This window comes from Mastigoproctus giganteus, chromosome 3 (genome assembly GCF_048544385.1).
Source record: "Mastigoproctus giganteus isolate SK-2022 chromosome 3, ASM4854438v1, whole genome shotgun sequence".
Taxonomy (NCBI): domain Eukaryota; kingdom Metazoa; phylum Arthropoda; class Arachnida; order Uropygi; family Thelyphonidae; genus Mastigoproctus; species Mastigoproctus giganteus.
This window is the reverse complement of record NC_143577.1, coordinates 82,355,731-82,368,184: the sequence shown is the minus strand read 5'-3', so window position 1 is coordinate 82,368,184 and position 12,454 is coordinate 82,355,731. Positions and strand designations below refer to the sequence as shown.

The 12,454-nt window shown below is 37.4% G+C and overlaps 1 protein-coding gene across 2 annotated transcripts in view; it reads right to left on the bottom strand.

Annotated features, from left to right (window-relative positions):
• Positions 1 to 12,454, bottom strand: part of LOC150088117 (carbonic anhydrase-related protein 10-like) — a 233,520-nt gene that overhangs the window by 39,025 nt on the left and 182,041 nt on the right. For both annotated transcript variants that reach the window (XM_090370577.1, XM_090370578.1), the window contains exon 4: positions 4,670 to 4,858. In XM_090370577.1, coding sequence (XP_090226703.1) covers positions 4,670 to 4,858 — 189 coding nt within the window. The remainder of the gene's footprint in view (positions 1 to 4,669; positions 4,859 to 12,454) is intronic.

Sequence of the window (12,454 nt, the reverse complement as noted above, 5' to 3'; positions counted from 1 at the left end):
ACTTCGTTCTCTCTCTTGACCATAGCGGAGACCCAATAAAAATCCATTGGCACGTTGAGTACGGTTTATAAATCATTTTCTGACCATGGTAACCGTTTCCAAATCGAAATCTTCTACGGAAATCTACTAAGAGTATCTTTATACACAGTTATTTATTTTAGTTAATTTTAATTTGTTATTAAACAAATTGAAAACAGTACTACTGTATACTTTTACAATAGGTTTTTATACAATTGCCATATCCGCAGCCTCGTGTGATAAGCAACCTCTTCAAGTCAACCTAAAACTCCATTCCACCCCTTCCTTCGAAAAAAAATCAGGTATCGACCAGTTACGTAACACCAAAATAACCGTGGACGTTATTACAGTAGGAAGACCGAGATGATTCCCTGTACTTGAGTGAAACAAGAATATAACCACAATAAAAACACACAAAATATCAATCGTGTTCAAGAGCAATCGACAGCATGTATGATCTTCATAAATCTTCCTTTGTTTTGAAGGGCAAGATGAACCGAAGACGCTGCTAAAATCCCTTAAAGTATTTATGAATTATATTTTAATAGAAATCTTTATAAATGTCCTAACCTATCCATATCGTGCATAAAGATTCAACTTTTACTGTATATTGAAATGGACGATGCACTTGTATTATGGTAGCATATCTTATGAGAGATGTTATTCAAATACCGGTTCTCTGTATCTGGAATGCTAATCAAGATTGAATGAGGGGTGAAAAAAGTTACATTTATATTAAAAACCATGCGTGTCTTAAAATTGATCACTCTAGTTTTGATCACAAAAAAAAAAAAAGGCTATCCCAGACTTAGAAATGCGAGTGATTTAGCAGCAGAAGAAAGTATTTTCAAGAAAATCCATGACAGAAGGGTTGCATATCAATTCTTTCAGCTTGTTCGTGTATTCTGCACCAGGTTGTTCTCGGGCGGTTAAAGAAACTGTACTGAACCACACGTATGTGTGATGCGATTTCCGAAATGTAGAGTACACAGCGATTCAGTAAATAATTCAATAGACGAACAAACCTAATGCATACTGATGGAGCCCGTGCAGCGGTAAAAATGGAAATTTATCCCTTCATGCTAAATTAAAAACGTTGGTCTACCCCTTACCAGATCTACGCCACAGAATTGAGAAAACAATCCCCCTCCCAATCATATGCATTAAAAACAAGCTAAAATTAAAGCTGCATTTACAATTTAAAATAAAGTTTTGATATTATTAATCGTAAATTAAGAAAGTTAAAAAAAACAACTGAACTTTACCATGTCTTGAATCGCACTTTGAGAAATTCATCTTCGAAAAGATGCCGAGTGATCAAAAAGGATACAATAGCACACGCGTTTGAAGTTCGACCGTGGTTCGAGCACGCGTGACTGCTCGAACCACGGTCGAACTTCAAACGAGCAAAATGACTTTGAAATTATCAAAGTCATTTTGCTCGTTTCAGTCGGCTTTTCAAGTTCGCCTTAAGCTTCATTTACTAATTCATTTGAAATCAATTTAAATAATTTCATAGGATTTTAAATATTCATTTGCGATTTTTGGTTTAAAGGTAATCATAAGAAGTTATATTTTAATCGTAAAATCTACATTCGGGGTATTTTTCTGTTAATAAATATTTTCATTAAATGGCATTGCAGCTAATCATTCCTTGTGTATTAAATATTTGGGATTCATTTGGTTTTTCAATCAATCTTTACTATGGAAGGGCAATTTGTTTGACCCCTGTGGGCAAAGCGAACAATCTGAATGCATTTTTTAATCCTATGAAAAGAGGTTTTTAAGTACGAGAGATTCCCATTTCACTGCTTTTTGTATTGGCTGTATGACGTATTTATGAACATACAATGATAATTTTTTGCCGCTAGTACTGTGAAGGAAAGATATAAAAAGGTACATGAAGAAAATGACTGTTCTTTTTGAATCCCAAAGAGAGAAAATTGTTGGGGCACGTTTAGCATGGGCATTGGTGACTAAAACCGCTGATTTGTTTAATGTATCTAGAGCAACTGCATGGAAATGATGTCTGCATTCATCAAGTATGGAAAAACAAAATCTGATGGGATGAACTGTGGCAGAAAACCGAAGCTGACCATTAAGCTCTGACTGCAGAGCTTAATGCGAGTCTCAAGCAATCCAGTTTCTTAACAAAAGAGTTCGGCGAGAAATTCATAACGCTGAAATGGCAGAACCACAACTGCCAAGCCATTCGATGGAAATGCTAGAAAGAGGATACAATGGTGTAAGGAACACAAAAACTGAACGCTTGATGATTGGAAACATGTCATGTTATCAGAATCATCCTTCGCACTTTTCCCAACGTCAGGGAGAATTTGTTTGGCGAATGCCAAAGGAAACTCATCATCGTCTTGACTGTCTTTAGGTCCTGTCATCGCCCTGAAATGGGAATTACTGCCACTGAATGACTAGGTTTATCCCACGCTGCAAACATTGTTTCCTACAAACGATGCCATGTTTCAAGATGATAATGCTGTAATACACACAGCCAAATACGTACAATACTGGTTTGAGGAGCATGAAGCTAGGCATCTCCATGGCCTGCACAATCACACTTTATTGTTATTGAGTCACTGTGGTCATATTGGGGAGGAGAGTGAGAAGCAGATTTCTTCCACTTTCATCACTCAAGGAGCTTGAAATGTTCCTCTATGAAGAATGGTCCTGTATTCCTCTTAAGACAGTTCAAGATTTATTTGAACCTATTCCACTTAAAATAAAAGATGTTTTGAAAGCAAGGGGTAGCCCAACACCATATGCATACCTGTAACTCTTATCACAGGTGTTTCCATTATTTTCCCCATTATGTTTAATAAATTATAAATAATATTTCTTTCAAAAAATATTCCTCTCACTCACACAATATGCAGAAGAGGGCGAATTAGTCAAACTTAACGTGATTCGCTTTGCCCCAAATTGCTATACATATTAGGGAGAACCCATTGTTTTATTTCGTTTGCGCTCTTGATACAAGATGGCTACCACTAAAATTATAAAATTCAGGAGGGGAATAAACGTATGTGCATCACCAAAGGGGAGGATGGAACGGATTGGTTTACTTTCCTGGAAAGTAAACCAAACGTTCCGTTATTCGATAATGTTGAAAGTAGCGTAGGTGCCTTTGAATCCTTAGAATCACGATACTTTTTATTTAATTCTAGAGCTACTGTTGCTACTCATGGACGCAGATTTTTTGCTCTAATAAACTGCAGTTGCTACTAACCTGTAACTCTGAATGGGTTACAGAAGGAAAGATGATCTGACAATAACAACAAAGGCCAGAACTTGGCTAAATTTAGTAAAGGCCAGTTTTGTGATTAACTAGACAATAATAAGTGCTGTGCCTGCACCCTAGAAAAGGATGCATTTAATGTCTGTAATATTACTGGTCTTTGCGTGCCGTGGTGGTAAATGTTTTATTCAGTACTGTATATTGGCTACAAACAAGTAATAATGATTATTTATTTATTTATTCACAGAACAGTTTTCTGTATTAAATGAAATCGGAACTCGATGTGTCTCGGTTTAATTTGCATAATTTCCATATATTCTAATAAATATGAAACAAATTCAGATTTTCCATGCTGTGTTCGCCTGTGATAAAATCAACTGAAATTAAAGTTCGCCTAAAAGGATTTCGCGAACTTCCACTCTCCCAATATATCTTTAAATTTTCGTATCGATCGGTTTACCGAATTTGGATCTCTCTTTAGGGTACATTCACCGCATCCATTATATATGGGCACTTTACACCGTTTTTTCCTCCTCCCTCGTGCTGCACAATGTGGCAAAGTAAGGACATCAGCCACTGACGTATGAGAGCTGCCAGAATTTTCTATGTGAGGCAGTTTTCAAAAATGGTAACCTTTTCTAAGTCGGACTTTTTTCAAAGTGGTCAATATTAACTAAAAAGGCCAAAACTCTGTCAACCATTGGCAGTGATCATTTTGAAGTCGACACGTAGTCTTTTCGGTAAGGCGAAATGTTTGCCTGCTGCCAATCTAACTGTCAGGTTCTGGTGGTCCCATGAGATTTGAAGATGCTTTAAGAAAGAGAGAAAGAAACGGTAGAGTATATTTTGAATTTACTGCTTTGCTAGAATAAATCCAGAATCTTCACTCCTAAAAATTCGCTTAAGATATTTAGAGGTAGTCAGCCTTTACCAGTTGAAATACTCTAATACACAACGTTGTGGCTAGATTTTACGAAGTGGTCAGAGCGGTTATGATTGCGAATAGAACTTTCGTTCGCAGCCCCAAAACTAAAAAAGAAAAGAAAAAAGGGAAAACTTTTATTGAAGTTACTTTTGGGAACGATTAATCAGCGGTTTGACGTTCCTGATGGCTTAAAAACTTCTTTTCTGCACTTCAGTAACGAAAAGCTTTACACGCAGAGGACGCTGTCGAAAAGTAGTCAACATTGAAATAAGTACAATCGATGAATCAGAAATGTTGGGGCTGTTTATTCGACTGGGATTTATTACAGTTGGACAATTATGCAAATTATGGCTGATGGACAAGCGATTTTAAGATAGGAAACGATTATGGAAATTACTGTTAATTATTACAGAAAGCAGTCGGATTCAACAAACAACGCTCATTATACGAAAGCAAATTTTGAGTTTACCTACCTCCGCTGGAAAAGCATGACCAGCAACTGTGTGCTCGGATCCTCGGTCATCTGTTCGTCCATAATGCAAAAGCACCTCGTATACTCGGTACCTATACGATAATGGGCCACTGTGAACTGTGACTGCGGGATTGGTAGTGTCTAGCCGGAAGAGGACACTGTGACCTGTATTGCTTATCGTTCCATTTACCTATAAAATAATAAGAAGAAAAAAGGTTAAGGGTTAACTGCAATCATACAGCTTACGAGGATGGCACAAGCCTGCTTGTTTCATCCTCGTGATTTATACACACATAAGTACCATCCCTCTCTCTCTCTCTCTTTTAGTTTTAAAATTGGATTATTGCTTAATTAAAGCTGTGGTTTGGTTTGTTAAAATCCTACATTGAACTATTAATTTGAAAAACAAAAGTCACAGGTTAAAAACAAAATGTCCGGCAACACAATGATTTTCATACATGAAGATTAGTTTTCACCCAATGTTCCAGTATATTTTTCAGTAACTTACAATACTGAATTATACGATTTACTGTGATTTAGTGACCACTTTTTTTTAAAAAGTTTTTCTGAACTTGACCCTCTCTTTGTAACTGCGCAATTTGCGAACAGCCCTAAGTTATTTTTTTAAATAAATAAATTAATTTATCTTAGCATAGAAACGGTTTCTTAAGCAGTCTTTTATTGGTATGGTGTCCACTTTTAGCCCACGTGGTATAATCTGTTGGGATCGAGATGATTCTAAAATTCACGGATCTTAATGCATCCTGCAGATTATTAGAGAAAAATACCTTCTTTAACCTCGTCAAGATTACAGTGGGTATCCAAGTGTGTTGTTATATTTGTAGAAAAGTATTTATTTATTTTTCTTACTTAACTCCATTATTTCCAAGAAATGAAAATCTCTGCGGTACCGAGAGATGGTGACTAATGACCCGTAGCAGTCCTCACTAATATTTATTCGTAAAAAGCATTTCTTAGCACTCCTTTAATGTAGTGTTAGCCAAATTGCAGCTACCTGCCTGCATGTAAATATAGGATATATTAGGCCTAAACATGCCGTTTAACTAACCAGGTGTGTTAGCGATGAACGCAGATAACCGACACTTTCTCGAGTATTTTTCCATCTTAGGAACTCCAATGATGAAACTCCTTACGGAGCATTTCCTTACAATCTCTTGATTTCCCCCTCCCCTCCCTCCACCTCCTTATGGCTGAAGGAATCCTTTTATAATCTATTCACTGTTCTGGCCTTTTATCATGCCACTCTCCACTATCCCAACCGCATATTGTCTTTAAGAGGGAGAAGCCCCAGTAAATGATGAAGCAGCAATTCTCTGGACCCTGATGGCTGCGAAGTATTTTTTTTCTTCTTACTCTCTTTTGTTTTTTCGTAGAGTGAACGAACATCAAGAAGATCCCACGAAACATCAATCACAAATTCTTGGCACCGGCGCTTAAAATCTTCATTGTCTTTTGGCATTTTTTGCATAACCTTTTAATTAAAATGTTGAGCAGCTCCAGTCGCTATGTTTGCCGAAAGAAACGAGCCATCTGTGGCTGTGACGTTTGTCTTCTTGAGATTGCGAATAGCAGTGGGTATTTCTATTCCCTTATTAATTAATAATACTGTTAATGGTTAATAACCGGAAGGTTAATAGTCACAGCGATCTACCGACTCTGATCCCACCCTCATGTACTCCACCACGCCGCCAGAAGTAATTATTATTCATTACAGCTTCTCTGAGAATAAGTTCGAGTGGCCATCTGTGTTAATCGAGTGATATTATTAGTCCTAATTATTGTAATTAGCATATCGACTTTTTGCTGGAAAATTCCCTGTACGATTTGGCATTTGAGGAGATAATGGCGAGTTACACTTATGTATTCTAGTTAGTTAATAAGCTGCTGGCTGCATAAATTAGGACTGTTTGCAATATTTTGAAGCCACGTAACCAAAGATTACATAGGCTATTCTTTTGTTTATCCTTCTCACGTGTCTGAAGGATGACAACCATAGAGAGACGGTGAACATGGAAATAATGAAGAATTTTGTGAGTTTGTTTCAACCACAAAGATGGTATTCTTTTAATGATATGTCGACAATTATAAAAAGATATGCGGAATTCTTTTTTCTCTCATACCGGTATATACCTGCTCTATCTCAGCAAAATGTTTCAAAATACTACTCCAAGTTACATGTTGTATTTAAAAAAAAAAAAAAATCAGACAGCGTGTGTCAAATACAGGGAAATGGCGCTTAGCATCTTTTTCAGAAGTAGCATCGTGGAAAAAAGGCCAGAAAAAGTTTTCTGAACTTCACAACTGATATATGGTCATCGCAGGGATACAACTTCATTATCCTGGAGATCCATCTATAGGGTAGGCACGTTCACACGGAAATTTCTTTACTGATGGGCATACACAGGGTGTTTCAAAAGTGTCAGAAAAAAGAAATTATGGATCGCATTCTAGAGTACAAAATAAGAAAAAATCATAAACATTTGACCGATTTTGAACTGTTGCTGAGCTGTGTGTGGCTGTTTGAATTTAAAAAAAAATGGCATGGAGTTTTTAATGTAAAAATTAATAATTAAATATCAATAAACATTTTACTAGGAATATATTTCTGCTTATTCTTACTTATTATTGTCTAATTGACTAATTTGTTGAAGGCACATCTTCAACCAGCGTCGGGAGATGAGGTTTCCAGACAGCTGACACGTAGTTTAGAATAGATGTTATTAGCTTTGAGTATTAGATCCTTCTAATGAAGGCTGTCATACAGTGTTAGTAATTTCTCAGTTATGTTTATGAAATAATCCATTATAGTCAAAGGTGACTCAAGCTATTTGCATTATTAGTTCTTAAAACAGAGATTTCATGCTTGTCTCCTACTTCTAGATGTGCCTTTTTTGTCTGTTCGTATGGATCATAACAAGGCAATTTTGGAGTTCCATGTTAAACAGTCTCGAATCGCTCGTTTTCAAGATTGTTTATAGCATTTTAGAGGCTCAAAGATTTATTATTAGGTGCGGTTGAGAATAGTTGTATGCCGTTAACATAGAGTAGCCATTTCACCTTTTGATTATTTCACTTTGTAATGTAAATATAAATCCCACTAATATAAATTAATCCAAAGTATAGGAGCCCACTTAACGATTCAAGAGTGCAGAATTGCGATTGCTGATTTTAACTTCCATATACTCTACTTATATTGTCGATATCCAGGTTAGAACACAATACAGAAGATCCACCAGCGCCATATGATCACAATTAACCTACAAAAATACCATGATTCACCAAATCAGAGGCGTTGGAAGTCTGTATTAACACCAATTTTTCAGTGATTTGTTCAGAGCTGACAAAGCCAATTATTCCATGGTATCAATTGTGGCTGGGAACATGTAAATTCAGCAGACACTAGTTTCTGTTAAATAGCAGACAGTTCGTTTTACTTCCGTGCCTGGTTCGAAATTGGCATTCCTTCGGTGCCTTTCCTTAAAAGCTCGAAGATAAGGAAACAGCAGGTGGGGGATCCGAGTAGAGAGGATGTTCCAACACCTCTCATTCCACGTACCATAGTCTTCACTGGGTTCAGAACCTTGAATACCAACAAGGTATGTTCTGAATGCCGAACAATGTGGATCCTCCGGTCCTGCTTACTACGGATGGTTTGAAAATACAGGAATATCCATACACTGCGTGCACACAAAAACTATATAACAATAAGTTGATCCTGTTTAAGAAGGTAATTAGCGCATTCTAATTTATGACCGCCCTTAGGTCACGTAGCTGACTACATGTTCTCCAACACGTCAAATAACTAATACGCTACAAGATGACTCAATATTTTTGAACTTCGTGTCAAAATTAGTTTCAGTTGAGCTCACCATGTTATTATAAACATAATCTATGTAAATATGAATAACACCTGTTTTTTTAATACTATTATTGTTCTTGAAGGAATCGTTCTTTATTGGACAAATAGACACTCACGTAGCCTGAATTCTAAATTAATCAGATATCTGTGGACTGAATTTAAAAGTCGAATGCTCGTTAAAAATATTACCGCTAAGTTTCATATGGAGACGATGACAGAAATACATCGTTTATTTTTAATAAACTAATAAAAAGATTTGTAGATAATGTTCTACTATCAGTAAAAGCGGCTCTCGATTATTAAAAGCAAACACGTCACCCAACAAAATTTTTAGGTGACACAGAAATCAATTTTAAAACTTTCTTTAAATCATCAGAAGTCTGAATGCTTTCTTAACAGAATAGTAAGGATTCGGATAAAGAATACAAACATAGTAGAAAGATGGGGCGAACGACATCTTCACATCCATTTAAAGTATAGTGGGAGCAATAGGGTCAGCATTGAGAGATGTTTACCGACATGGATGGCACTCCTCGACACTGGATGGTTGATTTATAATCCCTTTTACGGTAATATTTATTGTGTAATAGACGTCTGCAGCCGAAGGTGCTCAATAAAAACTTCCCATGAACGTTTAATCATTGTTTTCTTCTGCACGTCCAGTTCCCAATATCGAGAGAGAAAGAGCAACAGAAAATCCATTTGATGGATAGACAATCATTGCTTTGGAAACGTTACCTTTAGTTTCGAGCTAATGTTTTGTATTTAGGAAGTCAAAATGGAATGTGTGTTCTATTTTCATTACACCCTTTCTCTGCTCGCGTGCGTAACTCGGTTCCTGTTTTTTTTTTGTTCATTCTGATTTTTTTTTTTTTTTTTTTTTGATTTGGTAGTTGTTGGCGCATCGGCTTCTGTGGCCATATTGCACCTCCCAAGGTTTTTGAAGTACTTTGATCCAAGCCCGAGGCGAGAATCGAACCCGCGACCTTTGGGTTACCGGGCAGGTACTTTACCCACTCGGCTAGCCCGGTCGGCTTGTTCATTCTGATCATTATTCCATACGTTGGTGGTTTTCTATTTTGAGCTGAAGTTCGGGCTCTTTGAACTTAATTTCAAATTTTAGCCTGTCGAATCTAGTGCATCCTCTTTCACAAACCGCAATATCTCGTTATGATGACCCGGGGAATTACCTTTGAATGCGTTGCTACATTAGTAAACTGGGTGTTGATTATGTGGTAATGAACCCACAAGTTCATACAGCCAGAAGACAATGTAATGAGGCACGCGCGTTAACGAACTGAAAATTCATTAGTGAAATTTCTCATTATTATGTGTCCTTGGCGACGGAGATGATAATTCTCGAATTTTCCGACCCAAACCTTCGCCGGCTTATTCCATTAACGCTTTATGTCTCCTTGTATCACTAGATTAAGCGGCAGATACTTAAGAAGAGAGAGAGAGAGAGAGAGAGATTGGTATTATTAGTACGGACAAGTGATTCAAGGAAGCAAACTTTTACCTGAATCAGCAAAAAATAAAATAAAATAGAAATATTCACTTTATTCTCATTCCCACAAGATAACCGTCCAATTCCGCTTTTACTTAGCCAGATTAACTGCCTCTGCAACTTAGTAGTGTTCATTGTTGATTTTAGGAGCATCAGTGACTAAGGCCATATTGTTCCATGTATATTGTGTGTGTTCTGAGGTCGATTTTCTGTTTTGCTGGACGAAAAACCCGAGTTTCCGGCCAAAACAAAACACCTTACCCTCGCCTGAGACAGACTAATTCAGCCGCGTTGTGAAAAAGGCCCATAAAAATTCTTCCCGCCATTGACGGTACTCGAACTGAGGTCTTTTCCACACGGTGTGGAGAGAATGGCGATTCTACCAACTGTGCTTCCACGAGGGTACTAGTGTTCGATAGTCCGCTGCCGTTAAGTGAACTTATAAGATCCAGTACAGTTTGTTACTCCCTGAGATTTTATATTTGTGTTCTCTGATTCATGTATCACTCACGAGGGAGAAAAACCTTCCTCATTCATTTTAATCAATCCATTTAGCCTTTTATACACATCAGTCAATTCTTCCCTTAGTTGTCAAGCTTTGCAGTCCTCAATTTCTAGGCAGTACTTCATATGTGCATCGATTTGCACTCATCACCCTTCTCGAAGCCCTCTCTAAAAGTTCTGTATCTCTTTTAGGTGCCGTCTCCAGACCTAAATCCGGTCCAATCGTTGTCCTGTATAGAAGGATAATGACATCCTTTTCGTACTATCAGAGGTCCAGTAAATCACGAACAGGACTCCATGTGCCTTCCTAGCCATCTGGGGTTACATTACATGGAAAATTTCACGTCAGATTGAATCGTAACACTTAAGTCTTTTTCATCTTGAATCACGTTTAGCTACACTTCTAGATTAAACGTGACTCAAGGTTTTCCGTTCTCTGAATGCAAAACCTTACATTTAGAAGTCAATATTTGTATATGTTGCTATTTTTTGGACCATATATACAACCGATCCAAGTATTTTTCAAACTACATTGCCTGGCTCGAATTGTTATCCCTTTACCAATCTTGAACTCATCCAAAAGCTTTCACACTTTACCTTGGATGCTCTCGTCAACGTCATTTATAGAAATTAGAAATAGGAGGGCCCCCAACACGCATATCTTTGAAGGGCTCACTTGTTACAGTAGTCACTAAGACTCACTATGCAGGCTAACCATTATAACAGTAGATTGTCAATTCTCGGACTTTCCCGAAGGTTAATTACGTTCTCATTAGCATTCCCAACGGTTTGATACACTCGACTGCTACTTTTTTAAATAGATGCTTCTCTGATATCATTTATTTTACAGTAATCTGACTCCTTAACATCCTTCAGTGATTAGAGCTTGCCTTTGAATGTAAATATCGTTAAATATCTTATTTAACTTATCAGCCATTTCCGCTTGGCTTTCCATGGACTTTCCAATACAATCAGTTAAGGGACGACACTTGTTAGTTTGTTTGTTATTTGGTTTTTAGGAGCATTAGCAACTAAGGCCATATTGCTCAGGGGATATGCGGTGGTCATTCCCTGACCTTTCCGCATTCGGTGGTGACGGGCTCGAACCCCGGTCTAATCAAGAAGCGTGTGCTACGCACTGCTGCTCCATCCCACCTGGCTACGGAGGCGACACTTGTTAGTCTACGCCGTTCTTCATATGTGCATCGATTTACTTTCTTCTTATTCACATACGAGAACTTCCTTTTTGCCTTCATTGCTCTCTTAATCAGCATTCGTCCGTCTTACACCATCAGCGACTTTGTTATGTATTCTCTTATAACGCTAATACAAATTGAAATCACGTGATTTACTGTATCCCATGTTTTTTTTCTTTTTCTCAATAAAAAGTCTCACTTGCCATCCACTTTGGCACCTTACGTTTATGGAACCTCACCACTACTATGAATTCATTTGTAGTTTCGAGAATAAATCCTTTGAACATTTCCCATACCTTATTTTCATCCGACGGCATTCAGTGGTTTCTCTAGTTAATCGAGCCCAAGCAATATCGCATTCCATTATAGTCCTCTCTCTTGAATTTGGTGCACAAGCCTTTTCCTTTGACCACACAGGCTTCTTTAGATACAATCCATTTTCTGGTATTGCGATCAGTGTCTGTTGTTGGTTACCTCATTGTCAGTGAGAACCATCTCAAGTTAGAGCTCCATTCTGCAATGGTGTATAGCAACAGTTTCTTGTTCCAAAAACTGCTATCATGTAGTGTATTTTCCATCTATTCCAGTGTATAAGAGGTAGATTGAAGTTGTATATAATGAGACAATTGCACTTACTGGCCGGTTCAATCTGCTTAAACAGATTTCTGTTATACTCCTCAGAATCAGACCAGAATTATG